This window comes from Populus trichocarpa, chromosome 11 (assembly GCF_000002775.5).
Source record: "Populus trichocarpa isolate Nisqually-1 chromosome 11, P.trichocarpa_v4.1, whole genome shotgun sequence".
Lineage (NCBI taxonomy): Eukaryota > Viridiplantae > Streptophyta > Magnoliopsida > Malpighiales > Salicaceae > Populus > Populus trichocarpa.
In genome coordinates this window covers 7,557,942-7,577,441 of record NC_037295.2, presented here as the reverse complement: position 1 = coordinate 7,577,441, position 19,500 = coordinate 7,557,942, and the positions used below count along the sequence as shown (strand labels likewise).

Below are 19,500 nucleotides of genomic sequence, written 5' to 3'. Positions count from 1 at the left end.
GTATTCTTTCTCTATCTCTAATAATATTGACTCTCCCGTGGATGTAGGTGATTTGCCGAACCACGTTAAATATTGTGTTAGTGTGCGTAGCCTCCAATGAACAATTATCAGTACATCACCGGTCGGAATTCCCAGCACAATTAGAGATGTCTTGAACCTTTAGGAGCTATATTTGAACGTGAAAAAAAAAACTTTTGACTCTTTTGATCAATATGTAGGAATAGCTCCCTAATATAGAAATCCTATTTTATCTCTCAAATATAGCTCTCCCTTTGGAGCTATAAACATGAGGGATGAAAACCAATTATTTCTTTTTTCCTTTTGGCTTTTTTTTTTCTCTTCCCTTAGAGATGTCTTGAACCTTTAGGAGATTTTCCTCCCCCTCCCCTCCCCACCTCCCACTTGCAACTCCAACTTCTTTCTAATATATAATGAGAGTAGTTGTTGCATAAATTGTTTACTTTCTAGAGAACAAATGTATTGCAAACTCTACATAATACACATGTCAGTGTTCTATATATATACATAAACAATAACATCAACCTTCAAATCATTTATGAAAAATCCATCGTTTCAATGAAATCAGGTTTCCAAACATCTTAAATATATGAAAACCACAGGTCGATACATGGTTTTCAAGATTTAAGGATAATATTAACTAAAATAATTTTTAATGTTAATTTGGACCATTTATTGAAATTATTGAAATTTTTCTCTTATAAATTTTTACTTCAAGGAAAATTTTGAATGGGAGAGAGCTTATAATAATTTTACGAGGAAGATTTAAGAGAATCACGCTCCGATTATGAAAGATCCAATCCAAAATTATTTTTTTATTCCAAATATTAAAATTTTATTTTTCATTTCCTAACAAATAATTAATTTGTACCATATAGGTTGCATGATTTTTGGTATGATGCACAAAAAAAAGCCAAAAATATATGAAAGACAAAGATCTTCCAGACTAGAATGATGTGATAGTTTGGAAAGATTTTGGATCGTCATATATCTCAGAGGTTGTATTGACAGAATACATTCATAATGTGACGTCAACACATTTCACTTGATGATAAGATATTTTTTACTACATCCATTTTTCTATTAGTTGTTTTTTATAAATATATTGAATTGACAATATTTTTTATTGCAAGCTATAGTTTTTGTATGCGAGCCAAGCTTGATGAAACTTTTTGTTGAAATGCATGTGCAGAGTGATGACCGTCAAAAAAAGATGTAGCAGTTCGTTGATAGCCAAGCTCAATATTTTGTGGTATGTTGGTGTTTAATTATTTTTTACTTAAGTTATTATGTCCTTGAATTTGATGAATTTATTTTTTCTTTACATGATACATATAACAGCCGGTTGAAGGAGAGATACGGGGATGAGCCTTCGACCCATTTGGATATCGGTCTGGATTTGTGGTTGAAGGGAGAATCATTTGGTGGACCTGATAGAAATCGAGTGTATGGACTCTCTAACACTGAATGAGAATTTATGAACAACCCGTAGTACTTCAACTGTTGGATGCTCGCAATCAATTCTAAACAATCAAACTTTGGAGTTCGCAGTGATGTTAGACCAACAAGTACAAAATCAGACAACCTATCTTAATAATAAATATGATGACTCACTACTGGTTATGGAGAATTTTGTCGATTGGTAATAAAGATGCTATCACAGATGGATGGTTCATGTTAGGGGTGAGAAAATAAAACCAACAAATCGATTAAACCGAGAAAACCAGAAAACACACAACCAAAAAACTGAACCCTGAAAAAAAACTAAGTACACTAATTAGAATATTTTAAAAAAAATTCGATTCAGTTTCGGTTTCATAAGCTTGAAATTAAAAAACTGAATCGAACCAGTTTAGTTAAGAAATAAACCAAACCAAACTGAACTAAAAAAAACTCATTAGAAAGTCCAAAAAAACCCAAAAAACATTATAATTTTCAGTTTTTAATATCAAATAACCGAGTCAAATCAAATTGAACCGAAACCGGGCAATTGAGTTTCAGTTTTTAACTTAAAATAACCAAACTGAACCGAAACCGGTTTCAATTTGATTTTTGTTTTTTTTTTACAAAATTTCAGTTTGATTGTTTTTATAGGTAGAAACCGAACCGAAAATGATCACCCCTTGTTCATGTGCACCCCTTAATTTCCCCTACATTCCCGGTGACAACCTACCTCCTCCTCCTCATCCATTGTCGCCTTTATTTTAGATTTATTGTATTCAATCATAAAAAAAAAAAAAAAATTGGGATGATTTGTCCGCCTGTAAATTCATCGATATATTTATTACCGACAGACTCACTGACAATCTATAAATTACCGACAATAGTTTTTCCGATAGACCATTATCCGTGAGTCTTTCTCTAACATACATATCGATGGATTGCTAGTGTAAACACTGAAAAAAATTATGGGTAAAACGATTAAATCCAGTAGTGTTCCATGTTAAAAATATAATTTATCTACAAGTTGTGGTTCGAGAGTATGGTAACGGTTGCAATTTAAAGTGATTTTTACTTAGAAATACATTAAAAATATTATTACTTTTTATTTTTAAAAAATTATTTTTTATATCAACACATAAAAACAATCTAAAACTAAAAAAAATAAAATTAGAAAACACGGTTTCTACTGCAAAACTTACAGGCATTAGTCATGGATGTTCAAGGAAAAAAGGCAAAGCATATCAATATTCAAAAAAGTACTGAATCCAATGATGGGTGTAATTTAGGAACCTACAGATTTGGGCTGTTTTGGAGGAATGAGTCCTGCACTGTTCCAGTCAGCTTGTTGCCACTCAAAAACCTGGTAAGAACCACACTCATACTATCAGCATAATTTATTGCGCCATCCTTGATAAGATTTCAATAACCAAATTTCAAATTATCAGACTTTAGCATTGCTCACGTAAACTGTCGTCGTCGTATTGTATTAGGAGGAATCTCCCCAACCAACTTGTTAAAAGTTAAGTCGCTGCAAGAAATTACAGCAAACAAAATTTTAGGCTTCAGTTTCTGAAGAAGATTTTACATCTTTGTAAATATAATGGCAATAAACAGGTGGAATATATATATATATATATATATATATATATATATATATATATATTATTAAATTCTTTGAAGTAATCCTCTATTTATATTCTTCCTTGGAGAGTTGCAGTTGCTTGAAATCACTACCTTCTCATAGGAGCTCATCCGTTGTGAAAATAAGTCAATGTTATGTTAGAAGCTAGTTGTGATTCTTCTACTCACTCTAGTAGGACTTTAGTTATTATATACCCAGGATTATATATTAATGTAGGATCTTTAACTTATACTAACGACCTGATGATTCAGGCAGATGCCACGCACCAGCTGTACATGGAGATCATATTGGAAAAATGTGGCAGAATTGAAATGTATAAAAAGAAATTCTAATTTGCTTAGCAGCAGATGTCAGGCGATGAGTGAAGTTCACACTTACAGTGTTGTTTCCACTTTCCATGCGTTTTCTGGGATTGTTCCATTTAAATTGATGTTCCTCAGAACCCTGACAACAAGTTACAGGTTGGCTAAACAGTCTGAACAGAACATATCCTGAACTCTACTGTGAAAAGTTATGAAGCAGTTCACATACAGGGTATCCCTTCGAATCGTCACGTCAGGTAACTGAAACTCTGGTCCAGGCATATCAGCAATCCTCCTGCATAACAGTAAGAGACCTTGAATACAAGTTAAATGTTCAATTCCCTTCATCTATCTCTCCCTATCTCTCACACACAAAGAGAATTCTTCAATAATTAATACAGCAGGAGGTATGCAGCACAATAAAGTGGTTTTACTCACAAATCAGACAACTTTTGCAAACGAAAAATCGAAAGAGGTATAGGTCCTTGCAATCCAGTCGCGTACAAAACACTTCATTAGTCACGAAAAGAACAAAAAATCTCAATAAAGTGTCTCATGTTGCATTAGAATGAATTAAGATCTTGTGAAGATAAACATCTCACAGCTTTTGAAGTTGAGTCCAGCTCCCAATGAACTCGGGTACGATGCCATTAAGATTATTATCACTTACGCGACTGCACATTGAATATGTTAAATTATCGAGAGAGAGAAAATGTGTTTAAGGAAAATAAGTGAGGGCTTACAAATCCTTCAAGTTTTTTATCTGCGCAAGTTCCTCTGGCAAGGTCCCCACTAACTTATTGCCGGAGAGTATCCTGAAATTGTTGATTCACGGCATCAAAGCAAAGATTTCAACTAATGAAAACGAAATCTCTGGCAAGTCTTCACAATGGAGAATTTAGTTAAATGTCTTACAGAATTTTTAAGTTGACAAGCTTGCCAAGCTCAGGTGGGACAACACCAGAAAACTGATTTGATTCAAGGCTCCTATATTTTATAATTGCATTTGATAAAGTGAAATAACCATTAGAGAACAAAGTAAACTAGCATTGCTTGCAATATTCGAATAACTCAAACTAGAGGTAGAGCACTATAACAGATTCAAGCCATACAAGTAGGTGAGGGCAGTAAACCTTCCCAAATGTCTAGGAATATTTCCTGACAAGCGATTTGCAGTAAGCGAGCTGCATAAGAGGTTAGTTAGGAAGGATGTTTTAAGCTCACTCTTACATAGAAAATAAGATAAACCAAGAAGAGGGTGAATTTATAAATGAGCTTACATGAAAGACAGATTTTTCATCGAAGCCCATTCCACCGGAATTGTGCCGTATAGATAGTTGCGAGTAAAATCGCTGTCATAGACAATGTTGTTGTATAAAAATTATTTTCCATCTTGAAAATTGCTCCAAAAATTAATATAAACGCTTGAAATTTTAATATAAACTGTGACAGACAATGGCAAACTCATAATCACATAACATCTGATGAGTATTAATTATCATCGAGGAATCTCTCAAGATTCATAATCATTTAAAGGATTCAGAGTTGAGGCCTCGAAGCAGAAACATGAGCCAAATATATGTCTTTAATTAAGGGTTCTTACATTTTTTGGACATAAGTAAGGTTGGCCAATTCCGGAGGAAGCCTGCCTGGAAGACTGTAATCTTTGAGCTGGCTTTATTGCAAGCAGGAGAGAGAGACATCATTGATCACAGTTTAGGAAAGCTAAGATATATATATAACAAAGAAAAACATAAAAATGTAAAGTAATTAAGAGGCTTACAATGAAGTAATGTGACAGTAATTATCATCAGTGATGCTGCAGTCACATCCGATGGTGCTGTTCCCTGCAGACCTCGGTTCTGTCTCAACGACTCCATCCTGTTGACAACGATCGTCGAAGTTCAAGGATAGTTGGCCATCCTTGTTTACTGTGTTACCGATTTGTCTTAACGCTTCAACTGGTGGGGTTTTTTTTTTTCAAAAAAGATTAATTCATGAGGAATGTGCACTATTCAAAACATTCTCAAATAGTTGTTAGATTATTAATAATAATCGTAAATAGATTATGGGTTTTTCATATAGGTAAAAGGCCATACATTCTATCGACCATCTCGATAAAGTTATAACGCAATCATATATCAATTTAATTCATGAGGTATGTTTGGAGGTCAACTTTAAGATTATATTCCTTTCAGTTTTTTTTAATGAAATTGTTTTCAATTAAAAAAACTAAAACGATATTATTTTAAATAAAAATTAAAAATAAAATATTATTTGTTAACTATTAGGTTAACTTAGATTTAACTATATTAACTTTTAAATTAATTTAAAATAAAACACATTCTAAATTAAACTCTAGATTAATTGCGAGGTTATCTCTAAATAATATGTTCAAAAACTATATTGTGGGATTGGTGGATTATTACTATATGATGATAAGAATGTGTTATGTATAAATATTATTTTATTGTTATTTGTATCTTAATTGGTATGATCAAACGAAAGAAAGAAATCACGTGTTCAGATTCTACAGTGAGGATGTCATTTCTTGAAAAAGAATTAGATACAAAACAAAATCACAACTTTTTAGATGCCTATAAATGAATCTAATTATATAAAGCAAAACACTCCATAGAAGCTATTTTGTCTTATATACGGCCAAAGAAATGTTTTACTGTTTTTCAAGCATTTGCAAAGTTTTGGTTAATGTCTCTTGAAGTTTAATGCAAGAAATACAACTAGTAAACTTTATTTGTAAAAGTTATATATTCATATTATTTTATATAATAATAATAATTAACAAAAATTAAAAAAAAACGAGGGTAATTCACTAACCCCTCCTCGCAAATCATTGTTAATTGGAATAATGATTTTTTATATATATATATAATTTTAATTTTATCTTTCAACATTAGATTTATAAAATTAAATTTTATAAAGTTTTTTAATTTTTTTTCTATGGAGTTATTCTATTCTTATAACCTGAATCATTGATTTTACAGATTAATTTGATTAACTTGATTTTTTTGTCATTTTTTTAATTGAATATTTTTTCTTTTAGTTTCTCCATCAACATTGAGTTAATTGAAATTATATTTCATAATTTGTTTTTTTTTTTTTATGAAGTTATCCTAATTCATGACACAAGTTTGGAAGGTTAACTTGAGTTGACTCAAGTTATTTATTTATTTTTTAAATTTTATTCTCTAATATTGAATTTATTAGGAATTGAAATTCATAATTATTTTTCTATTTGCTTTCTATAAGGTTATCATGGCCTTATGACAGGTGCCTTGGATTTTATTTTTCTTTTTTTAATTGAATTTCTTTTTTTAATTACATCCTTTAATATTGAGAATTGATCTTTATAATTTTTTTCAATTTGCTTTTTATGAAGTTATTCGGTCTCCTAACCCAAGTACGACAGGTTAATCCACGTTGACTCAAGTTGTTTTTTGTTATTAAACTTTGTTTTCAATTTTATCCTTTAATATTTGGCTGATTAATCTCTTGAAATTTAATGCAAGAAATACATTTAGTAAACTTTATTTGTAAAAGTTATATATTCATATTATTTTATATAATAATAATTAACAAGAACTAAAACAAATGTGGGTACTTCACTAAACCCTCCTCACAAATCAATTTTAATTGGAATAATGATTTGTTTTTTTTAATAATTTTAATTTTATCTTTCAACAATAGATTTATTAGAGATTGAGTTTTATAAAAAAAAAAAAATTAATTTTTTTCTATGGGGTTATTCTATTCTCATGACCTGGATCATAGGTTTTGTAGATTAATTTAATTAACTTGATTTTTTTGTCATTTTTTTAATTGAATATTTTTTTTTCAGTTTCTCGATCAACATTGAGTTAATTGAAATTAGATTTCATAAATTATTTTATTTTTTATGAAGTTATTCTAACCTCGTGACACAAGTTTGAAAGGTTAACTCGAGTTGACTCAAGTTTTTTTTTTTAATTTTATCCTCCAACATTGAATGTATTAGGAATTGGAATTCATAATTTGTTTTCTATTTGCTTTCTATAGGGTTATCATGACCTCATGACATGTGTCTTGGATTTTACTTTTCTTTTTTTTACTTGAATTTTTTTTAATTACATCTTTCAATATTGAGAATTTATCTTTATAATTTTTCTCAATTTGCTTTCTATGAGGTTATCAACTCTCATAACCCAAGTTTGATAGGTTAATCCAGGTTGATTCAAGTTGTTTTTTTGTTCTTTTGTTATTAAATTTTGTTTTCAATTTCATCATTCAACATTGAGCTTATTAAGAATTCAGCTTCAATTTTTTCTTATTTTCATTTTATGGGATTATCACGGTCTCATGACCTGGGACGGGGATTCGACAAGTTAACCCGAGTTGATTCAAGTTAATCTAATATGTTTTCTTCTCAATATTTACAAAAAAAAAATATCAACTTGAGTTTTTTGAATTAAACTATATTTTTACTAGACCGGATTATATTGAGTCAATCCCCACATCACAGTGTAACGAGTGACAATAATCCGGTAATAAACTATTGAGTCAAGGTGCATATCACCTTAACTAAATTGGGTTGGATCTCATTCAATCTAGCTTGATAATTACAGCTGGATATTGCCTAAATTATTATCCTTAGCTATTAAAAAGTTTAGAATATGCGTACAAATAAACAATTCACCTCAAAATACAAAAAGAAAACATAATCTTTTTTTTAAAAAAATTAATAATAAATAAATAAAAAGAAAACATATTTTTTTGAAAAAAATAAATAATAAATAAATAATTTGAGCTTTTCTAACAATAAAAAACCTATATATTGTATAGTTAGAAAGGGTCATAAAAATTAGATATGATTAAGCTCAACAAGTGCCCAAATATTGTTAACCTAGTTATCCAAATTCAAACAAGGATGATACTAGGAAGCGAGGGGAAACTTTCATCTGCCCAATTGCCTAGTTTTCACCCTTTTTTATATTAATTAGAGAATCAATCTAATATTTAATACAGCTCATGCGCACACTTGGATTGGATCAGATGAGTTGAACAGTTTAAAAGACTTGCTGTATAGAGCTCACTGATCTGATCTCAGTATATATTACTGTGAAAACAAAGAACAGTGATTAATTATTAAGTAGCTAGCAAGGTTGTTCTTACCTTCTCCTGGATGTAGCTGATCAGAAGCAAGCAAAGTAATAGAGCTCGAGAAACTGATCAATATCACCATAACTTGGCAAAGCTGAAACATCATTAACATCTTGTGCTGAAAATTGGCTAGAAAAGCTCGAATAAGTTTTTGTATTTGTGATGAGACAGGCAGGGAAGGAGACGTTAATTAATTTGATTTATACTTGCCAAATCTTAAAACGTCACTATCCATGTGCCTACGCGCGTACTTGTATCCTACGTTATTACTTGGGTGATATTTGAATTCATTCACCTGGTATTTTCTATGGTTCTCCTAGTTAGTTGCAGGTTGCAAGATGTTGAAATTTAAAAGATAAGGAGGCAGGCACACATAGAGGCATTTGAGCCACAAATTTATTGACTACAAGCTATTATATATGTTGAATGATCAATGAACCCGACTTGTCAATTTATTGTACAGAAGTGACTACTCAGAGAGACCCACATTGCTTGAAGTCCATTCCATACTGCTGTAAAGTGTACTGAGAAATATATTCGTGCCCATTAATATATTTTTTATTTTTATTATTTTAAATTATTTTTTATGTTTTTTTAGATTGTCTTGATGTTGTTAAATTAAAAATAATTTTTAAAAAATAAAAAAAATATTAGTTTAGTATATTTTTAATTTTTTTTAAAAAAAAAACACTAAATACCCCTCGGTTTTAATGCTTCTGTTAGTCATCATTTGCTTTGAATATCACTGTGACAAACTCTCGTTATAACACAAAAATAGTCTAGTCTCGTGACACGTGGGATGTGCATGTATTATAAAAAATAATAATTATAGTTGTCTACCTACCTACCAGTGAGTTGTCCATGTATTATAAAAAATAGTCTCGTTATTTTTCAGAAAATACTTTGTGAATGTAAAATGTTTTCACTCGGCAAAACTGAAGAAGTCCATGTCGGAGGTTGAAGCATCAGAAACATGTTGAGGGGGACAGATTCTTAAATTGGTGAGAATGACCTTTAGCTACTTAGATTTGATTTCTATCTCTCCAAACCGACAAGGGTTGATTACAAGAATATTCCAGCTGGTAAATATCGCAACAAGTTTGGAATGTTAATTCGGGTTGATTCAAGTTATTTTTTTAATTGATTTTTTTTAAAAAAATTATTCTTCAGCATTGAATTCATTAGGAATTGGGATTCATAATTATTTTTCTATTTGCTTTTTATAGGGTTATCATAGTCTCATGACATGTGTCTTGGATTTTACATTTTTTTAATTGATTTTTTTTCAATTACATCCTTCGTTATTGGGAATTGATCTTCATAATATTTCTCGATTTGCTTTTTATAGGATTATCTCGGTCTTATGATCCAAGTTCGACAGGTTAACTCAGATTGATTCAAATTGTTTTTTTTAATTGACTTTTGTTTTCAATTTCATCATTTAACATTGAACTGATTAATAATTGAGTATTTTTTTTTTCTTATTTATTTTTTATAGGGTTATCACGATCTCATTGTCGCACGTCAAAAAATCCGCGCGGCATCGGCTGGCGATTTTTCGTTTGTCGTTTTGCTTGAATTGATTGGTTCGTTGGAGTCGCCACCTAGTAATTTATTGAGGGGCTACTAGGAAACCTGATATACTGGTCTTGTCAGAGATTCGCGGGTAAGGGACTGGTTGTGGTTAGAGAAGGTATTAGCACCCCTAACACACCCTACCTGAGGTAAGCTGCTTCGTGACTTTGATGTGTTAAAGAAGTTTTAATAATTGTCTTTTCATCGGATATTAGAAATACAACTTACATGTAAGTTAATAATTCTTGACCGTGATCCAATCAAAATATTAAATTCTTCTTTAATCTTTACAATTTTATCTTAAATAAAAATAAAACATCCATAAAACAAATACAAACACACCCATACACTTTCACTATATTTTCTTTTTCTTTTCCTTTCCTTTTCTTTTTTTGTTTTTTACATACACAATTTTTACATGTAAAACAAATAACAAAAATTCAAAATAAATCAAATACAATAATATCTAAATATACACATCATCTGAAAGTTACAACAAAAACACAAAGAAATCCTCGGGAACAGTGCTGCACAGCCTTGGTGTCGTCTGAATAGTAGTGGCGCGTTGCTCCACGCGCCTCCGCCACTGGCGGCGCGTGGGTTCACGCGCCGCCGCCGATGAAGACCGAAAACCAGTGGATCGGGAACGCCTCCTTCTTCTCTTCCCTTCCCTGCTGGCTGTGAGGGACACCACTACCTGCAATAACAGAAAACGCACAACACAGTCGATTTTAGTTTTATTTTTCTTAGATCCGATTCCTTTGGGTCTGTCACGGTTTGTTGCCCAAGAGTTCATCCCTGTAGCACATCTGGTTGTTGGACATCGTCGGCGCTGATGGCGGCTGGATCTCGGTCTAGATCTGCTGCACTGGTTTGAATCGGAGGAGGACCGGTTGCTGAAGGGGTTTGCTGAGGATGGGTTACTGGCGGTGTGATTCTGCCGGCTGCTGAAGTTGGGGGAACGGCTGGAGGAGGGCTGTCTTTTGCTGCCGTTGTGTTCGGGCCGCCGTTGGAGGTCGGTTGAAGGATGAGCCCGGTGGCGGTGCCGAGGAGATCGGGTCTGTGGGCGCGGCCGTGTTCGTAAGTCTTGCTGCTGGAGCTGGGTTGGCCGAGAGAGGGAAGAACGGTGGTTGGCCGAGAGAGAAGAAGAGGGGATCAGTGTGGAGGCAGTGAAGGGAGACGGCTGCTTTGTGTTGATGAATGGAGGGGAAGTGGCCGGCAATGGGAGATGACCGGCGGTGTGGGAGAAGGAAGGAAAAGGTGAGCTGCGGTGGCTTGGTTTGTGGGGGGAGAGGAAGTCTTTGGCCGGCCAGGAGAAGAAGATGGGGAACCGGCTGAAGAGGAAAACCAAAAACGTGGGGGGGCCGCTCCTCTTGAAAAAAAAGATGGGTTTAGGGTTAGGTTTTTTGTATTTTTTATGATGTTGTCAAAATTGCCCCCCCTTGTTTGAGTTGTGGACCAGTATTTATAGGTAAAATGTTGCATGGATCTCAAGATTGGTCCCTCAACTTTTTTTCTTTTTTTTGTAAATTTGATTTTTCTTAATTTTTTTGTATTTTTTGAAAACGAGCAATATCAACGTCGACTCAATGAAGAAAATCAATGATTTTAAAATAACGCGTTAAAAGTTGAACGCGTTCCAAATGTCTTTGAAAATTTAAATTCTTTTGAGACGATGCTAAAAATGATGCAAATGTATTAAAAACATATTTTTTTGGATTTTCAATGTTTTTTGCTATTTTTGAATTTTTTCTGAAAATTTATCAAAACATGGGTAAAAAATTGGGTAGTAACACTCATGACCTGGGACATGGATTCGATAAGTTGACCCGAGTTAATCCGAGTCAATCTAATATTTTTTTTTCTCAATATTTATATATAAAAAATATCATCTTAAATTTTTCTAGCTTGACAATTATAGCTAGATACTAGCTAAATTATTAGTCTTACCTATTAAAAAGTTTAGAAAACACGTACAAATAAACAATCACCTCAAAAGACAAATAAAAAACATAATTATTTTTTCAAAACAATAATAATAAATAAATAAAAAGAAATAATAATATCACGCAATTACCCAGATTCAATTTAAAAGAAATAATAATAATAATAATAATAATAATATTAGATTTACTTCACTAATTTGTAAATGTAATATATTCAAATATTCAAATTGTTTTTGAAAATCTAAATAATAATTCTCCTAGTTGCAGGTTGCAAGATGTTGAAATTTAAAAGATAAGGAGGCAGGCATGTATCGAGGCATTTGAGCCACAAATTTATTGACTACAAGCTATTATATATGTTGAATGATTAATATCACTATAGCGTCGGCTGCTAAAAAGCATTTTCATGGGAAAAGTCTCAGATGTAGAGAGACCCACATTGCTTGAAGTCCATTCCAAACTACTGTAAAGTGCACTGAGAACTTCATCATCAATCGTTCACTAATTGCAAGTAGAATTTTCTGCTGTTTTTTTGCAAGCTATATTGTGAATGATTTATGAAGACTTAGACCAATCTCTCTTCCACCTGGTCCTAAAGAACGACAAGCTATTTGAAGTTTATAATTTACTCAATTATATAGCTAGTTTATTTTTATGTTTTACGAATGTTTTTAGAAAAATATTGAATTTTTTATTTTTTTTGTTTTAATTAAATTATTTTTTATGTTTGCTTTCCGGAAGTTGTGAAAAATTTAGAAATGTCATATAATTTGCTGATTATATCAAATTTGGTCTTCAAACTTTTAATTGCTATATATATTTTGTTTTGAATATTTGTTTTTCAATTTCATCCATTAAAATTTAATTTTTATATTAATTTTAATCCTTATTTTTATAATTGTTATTTAATTTTCCCTTATCATTTTTTAATTGAAATTTTTTATCTATCAAATTTGGTTCTCATTCTTTTGATTGTTACTTATTTTATTTAAAATAATTTATGAAATGTTAATTATTATTATTTTAATTTTTTCATCCAATTTTTTTTATTTTTTAGATTTGATCTTTATTATTTTGATTATTATTTATTTTATTTGAAATAATTTATGAAATTATATTTCTTTTTAATTTCATTCTCATTCAACTTTTTAATTTATAAGATTTGTTTCTCATTATTTTAATAAACTTGAAAAAAATAAAACATTAATAAATTATTTTCAAGTTTATTTTTCATAACATAATCAAACACTTGAAAATGTTTTTTAATTTATTTTTCATTATACTATCAAATATCAACATAATAATTTAATTTTTCAAAATTTTCTTTCTAAAAAAACGAGCAAACAAACAGCTTAATTATCATTTGCTGTGAATATCACTGTGACGCTCTCTCGTTATAACACAAAAATAGTCTAGTCTCGTGACACGTGGGTTGTGCATGTGTTATAAAAAATAATAATAATTATAGTTGTCTACCTACCTACCAGTGAGTTGGGTTGTGCATGTATTATAAAAAATGGTCTCGTTATTTTTCAGAAAATACTTTGTGAATATTGTAAAATGTTTTCACTCGGCAAAACTGAACAAGTCCATGTCGGAGGCTGAAGCAACAGAAACATGTTGAGTGGGACAGATTCTTAAATTGGTGAGAATGACCTTTAGCTACTTAGATTTGATTTCTATCTCTCCAAACCGACAAGGGTTGATTACAAGAATATTCCAGCTGGTAAATATCGCAACAGGTAATTAATTTCTCCACTTCTCTTTTCCTTGATCAGCCTAAATTATTGATAAAATCAACAACACTGTAATACTAATTCCAATTAAGCCTATATGGTATTTTGTACATTATACATATTTTTATAAATTATTTTCATGGTTGGCAATACATCTACGGCTACATCAACGACACATGATGCCAGCAGCTAAGCCAATAACATGTGATGTCAACAACTAAACCAGCGGTTAAGCACTCGACTACGCTCCACATGACTATGCCAGCGATTACGCCTGATATGGCTACGCCAGACACCCAAGGCAACACCCACGACTATGTCTACGACTACACTTCATGGCTATGCCCTAAGGCTACACCCACACAACTTTTTCTAGCGGCATATACATATAAAAGGTGTCGTCGAGACTTGGGAGCTTTGTTGATACACTAAAGGTAACATTACCCCCATAAGTATTTCCTCCCCCACTCTTGCTAGGTCAAGTCTTCTAAAAACATCTATTTGCAAGACCTGGTACATGTATGAAAAAACTATAAAGTAATATTAATTCTTGGACCAAGTCCAATCGGGCCTACATGATGTTTTATACAATGTACACATCTTCGTAAATATATTTATAAATATCTAGGATATTTTAAGATATTAATATTAATTATCATATAACTTAGATATTTATGAGATGTTTATATAAAATATATTAAAACTTAGATATTTCTTAAGATATTTATTTTAAAAAGATCTATATAAATAATTATCTTTAGAAGCATAAAGAAAGAGGTCAAAAGGCTAGAGCTCATCTCTCTAGACAACACAAATCTAATGTAAGACTTGAACAAAACTTAAAGAACATTTAAGCATAGAGAATACAACCCAATTTCTATCAGGTCCACTAGACGATCATGCCTTCATCCACAAATCCAGATCGAAATCCGGGTGGGTCGAAGGACGTCCCTGTATCTCTCCCTCAACTGGCTATTATATGTCTCCTTAAAATTAAAAAAGAAATCATCAAATTCAATTCAAGAAAACAATAACTTACGAAAAAAAACTGGTTGAATGAACATACCACAAACTGTTGAGCGCGGTTGCCGACGAACTGTTGCACTCCATTTTGGCAGTCTTCACTTCGCACGTGCGTCTCCACGAAAAGCTTCATTGGGCTCGGCTCACGTCCAAGAGTCGTAGCTTGTAAGAAAAAAATATATTGCAAGTTAAATATATTTATAAATAACAACAAATTAATTAAAGATATATGTCATTAAAATTAATCTTACCATCTGCTTCACATGGGCAATGAATGGAACGAAGCTGTTGGTGTGTGTGGTAACCGAACCGTGAATTGTTCGGTTCTGGTTCTCGACACGGACTATAAGAGTCTTGTGAACCGCTCGGACATCATGTGCTGAATATACTACACCTATATATCCTCCGAGATGTATGGCGACCTAAAATTCCTCCAAACCGCCACGTTATTCCAGCCTGGTAGAGCATTATCTCTAGCATATTTTTTAGCTTTTTTACGCTTTATACCAAAAGTCACGCAACCTACATGATACAAATGTATTTTATATAGTTAATGACAAATTAGATTTTAATATATAAATTGTTTTTTTTAAATATCGTATTGTTTTTTATGTTACCAAGTTGCAGCGTGATTCTCCCACATTGTCCTCGCAACATTATCATTTATGCTATCCCACTCGAATTTGTTCTGTGTATAAAAAATTTATAAAAAATAAATCAATAATTTCAATATAACATAAAAAATAGTTAAAATTTTAAGTTAACACTAACCTCAAATCTTCTGAACCATGCATCGATATAAGGTTTCCAATCAGGATGTCTGCAAACCTAGCTCAATTGAATCAATGGAATTTCTATCGACAGTTTAAACACCGATGTTATTACTCAGGCGGCCTCAATGTTTATGAGCCTGAAAATCAATAAAATTAATGAAATATTAGTTGTTCACAAATTGTTAAACACAAACCAACTCAAATCAAACAAACTCCAAAACAAACTTACATTGAAAGGTCGTCCTTCCAATGTGCTATGTACTTGCGAGGGCATTGACCTTGCTGCTGTGAAGGGACACAACCTCTATGTTTTGGAACCGTGTTGGAAGAGATAGTGTCGTGAGTCGATGCAGGTGCCTCTTATTGGTTGGAACCTAATGACACGTCATCATCGCTGCTATAAGAACTAGCTGTGATCATTTGTGTCGCACGTCATAAAAATCCGCGCGGCGTCGGCTGGCGATTTTTTCGTTGTCGTTTGCTTGAATTGGTTCGTTGGAGTCGCCACCTAGTAATTTATTGAAGGCTACTAGGAAACCGGATGTACTGATCTTGTCAGAGATTCGTGGGTAAGGGACTGGTTGTGGTTAGGGAAGGTATTAGCACCCCTAACGCACCCTACCTGAGGTAAGCTGCTTCGTGAGTTTGTTGTGTTAAAGAAGTTTTAAAAGTTGTCTTTTCATCGGATATTAGAAATACAACTTACATATAAGTTAATAATTCTGGACCGTGAGCAAATCAAAATATTAAATTCTTCTTTATTCTTTGCAATTTTATCATAAAAAAAAACACATCCATAAATAAATAAATGAATGAAAACCCAAACACACACACACTCAGTTTTACTATATATTTTTTTGCTTTTCTTTTCTTTTTCTTCTTTTTGTATTTTTTTCATCTACACTTCAAAGTACAAATTCAAAACAAACTAAACAAAAATTACATTACACTTTGAAAATTACAAAAACAGCCCCTAAAAAATCCTGGAATTGCTGGGACCAGTTCTGTGAAGCCAAAGGACAGCAGGAACAGTGGCGACGCGTCCTCTCCACGCGCCACCGCCACTGGCGGCGCGTGGGTCCACGCGCCACCGCCAGAAAATCCAAACAATCAGGGGTCTGCAACAACCTCCTCCCCTCTTCCTTTCCTTGCCGGCGGTGAGCAACGCCGTTACCTGCAAAACACCAAGAAACGCAAACAACAAGGTTTCCGGTTCTGTCTCATTGCTTCAGATCTACTCTCTTCTGCCTTCCCCTTTTGATTTTCTGTTCTTCCCTTCTTCAGGTGGCGGTCGGCTCTGAGGTCAGGGCGTCTGCTTCTCCTCTGCTTCGGTTGGCAGATCGGGCGATGCTGCCGTGTCCCAGCTGCAGTAGAATGCTGGGCGGCGAGAGGAGAGTGAGCCGGCGGCGTTGCTGTGATGGGAAGGAGACGTCGCTGCTGGACCTGTTTCAGGTGGCTGGTGTATCTGTTTCTTCGGGCATGGAGATTGGAGGAGAAGCTGTCGTGGGGGAGGAGCTGCTGCTATTGTGGCGCTCGCTGGAGGCCGGCGTTGATGTCTTCCCTCGCTGCTGTTGTTCGTGGGTCTCGCTGCTGGAGCTGGGTCGGCCGAGAGAGGAAAGAACGGTGGTCGGCCGAGAGAGCCAGAAGAAGAAGGAAGGTGCTGGGAGCAGGGGAGGAAGGAGCGACGGACCGATCTGGGTCCGTGAGGGATGTTGCTCGGCTGCTGCTGTAGTGGAAGGAAACGGCTGTGATGGAGAATGAGCGGCAGCGACTGGGAGAGAGGAGAGGTTGTCCGGTGGAGGTAAGATGAGGTGAGGGCTGGAGAAGGGAGCAGCTGAGAGGGGAAGATGACCGGTTGGGGATGGCTGGAGGCCAAGGGAGAATGGCAGGAAGAGGATGATGAGCGGCGGCTTGGGAGAACCAAAACCGTGGGGGGGGGGCTCCTTTGTTAGAGATAGGTTTAGCTTTAGGTTTAGGTTTTTTTGTATTTTTCTGATGTTTCAAAATTGCCCCCCCTTTGTAAAAACCAGTGTAGCTTGGTATTTATAGGAAAAGTTTTGCTAGGCTTTCAAACTAGTCCCTCAACTTTTCCTTTCCTTCTCTTTTCCTCTTTTTTTGTAAATTTTGATTTTTCTTATTTTTTTTGTATTTTTAAAAGCGAGCAAATATCAACATCGACTCAATGCGGGAAATCAATTATTTTAAAAATGACGCGTGAAAAGTTGAACGCGTTCCAAATATCTTTGAAAATTTAAATTCTTTTGAGACGATGCTAAAAATGCTAAAAACCGATGCAAATGTATTAAAAACGTATTTTTTTGGATTTTCAATGTTTTTCGCTATTTTTGAATTTTTCTGAAAATTTATCAAAACATGGGTCAAAAATTGGGTAGCAACAGATGCCCCCTCTTTACAATGCTTACGAAGCAAAACTCCTCAATGTTTTGCATAGTAAGCTTTGTAAAGAAAATCTTTTTTTTTTCCGTTTTGTCCTGAGATCCCATCGGGCGATCTCCTTGAACCAAAACCAAAATCTGCGTGGTTGGGTAACCTGAGATCCCGTCCGGCGATCCCCTTTAACCAGAACCAATATCCTGTTTGTGGTTGGGCTAACCTGAGATCCCGTCCGGCGATCCCCTTTAACCAGAACCAATATGAGATCCCATATGGCGACCTCATTAAACCAAAACTAAAAAAATGTGTGTAACTCGGTCAACCTGAAATCCCATCTGGCGATTCCCTTTAACCAAAGCTACATGAGATCCCATGTGGCGACCTCATTAAAGTGGAACTAAAAAATGTGTGTAGCTCGGTCAACCTGAAATCCCATCTGGCGATTCCCTTTAACCAAAGCTACATGAGATCCCATCTGGCGACCTCATTCAACTTGAACTTAAAAAATGTGTGGTAGCTCGGTCAACCTGAAATCCCATCTGGCGATTCCCTTTAACCAAAGCTACATGAGATTCCATCTGGCAACCTCATTCAACTGGAACTAAAAAAATGTGTGGTAGCTCGGTCAACCTGAAATCGCATCTGGCGATTCCCTTTAACCAAAGCTACATGAGATCCCATCTGGCGACCTCATTAAACCAAAACTAAAAGATGTTACGTAACTCGGTTAACCTGAAATCCCATCTGGCGATTCCCTTTAACCAAAGCTACATGAGATCCCATCTGGCGACCTCATTAAACCAAAACAAAGAATGTGGAACAAATGGTCTCATTGTAATGGGTGACGAACCCAAGAAAAATGATGGTCTCATTGTATGGGCGACGAACCCAAGAAAAATGATGGTCTCATTGTATGGGTGACGAACCCAAGAAAAATGATGGTCTCATTGTATGGGTGACGAACCCAAGAAAAATGATGGTCTCATTGTATGGGTGACCTACCCAAGAAAAATAATGTGAAGTGCGGTCTCATTATAATGGGTGACCTACCCAGGTGGAAGATAGAAAAAATGTGAAGTGGTCGCGTTATAATGGGTGACCTACCCAGGTGGAAGATAGAAAAAATGTGAAGTGGTCTCCTTATTATGGGTGACCTACCCATGTGGAGGATAGAAAAAATGTGAAATGGTCTCATTGTTATGGGTGACCTACCCAAATGAAAGATGTGATGTGACAAGTGTGAAAAATAGGACTTACCTGGCGAAGTCCTGAAGGGATGATAGAAGAAGGGCCGGAAAACTTGGTGCTTCTTGATAATTCTTGATCGCAGGGTTTGAAAACTCGATACTTCCTGATTGCAAGGTTGATCTTTTCATTTCTTTGAGATTTTCCTAATAGTAAGGTTTATCTCATCTTCTTCCCGTTCCAAGGTCACAACCATGATTCTCTGTTATTATCAGCTCAATGATTCTCCCTTTTTTTTCTTTTTTC

At 34.1% G+C, this 19,500-nt stretch overlaps 1 protein-coding gene across 7 annotated transcripts in view; it reads right to left on the bottom strand.

Moving 5' to 3' along the window:
• The window catches only part of LOC18103154 (probable LRR receptor-like serine/threonine-protein kinase At1g29720), a 66,230-nt gene that overhangs the window by 8,642 nt on the left and 38,088 nt on the right, over window positions 1-19,500 (bottom strand). For 5 of the 7 annotated variants that reach the window (XM_052445193.1, XM_052445190.1, XM_052445191.1 and 2 more), the window contains 12 exons: window positions 5,189-5,366; window positions 5,009-5,080; window positions 4,686-4,757; window positions 4,518-4,589; window positions 4,321-4,392; window positions 4,149-4,220; window positions 4,008-4,079; window positions 3,844-3,915; window positions 3,635-3,700; window positions 3,482-3,547; window positions 2,924-2,989; window positions 2,756-2,842 (listed from right to left, as the gene is read on the bottom strand). In XM_052445193.1, coding sequence (XP_052301153.1) covers window positions 2,756-2,842; window positions 2,924-2,989; window positions 3,482-3,547; window positions 3,635-3,700; window positions 3,844-3,915; window positions 4,008-4,079; window positions 4,149-4,220; window positions 4,321-4,392; window positions 4,518-4,589; window positions 4,686-4,757; window positions 5,009-5,080; window positions 5,189-5,366 — 967 coding nt within the window. Of the gene's footprint in view, window positions 1-2,755; window positions 2,843-2,923; window positions 2,990-3,481; window positions 3,548-3,634; window positions 3,701-3,843; window positions 3,916-4,007; window positions 4,080-4,148; window positions 4,221-4,320; window positions 4,393-4,517; window positions 4,590-4,685; window positions 4,758-5,008; window positions 5,081-5,188; window positions 5,367-8,574; window positions 8,746-19,500 lie in introns of those variants that run through there. The other 2 variants (XM_052445189.1, XM_052445194.1) reach the window with 2 other exon arrangements.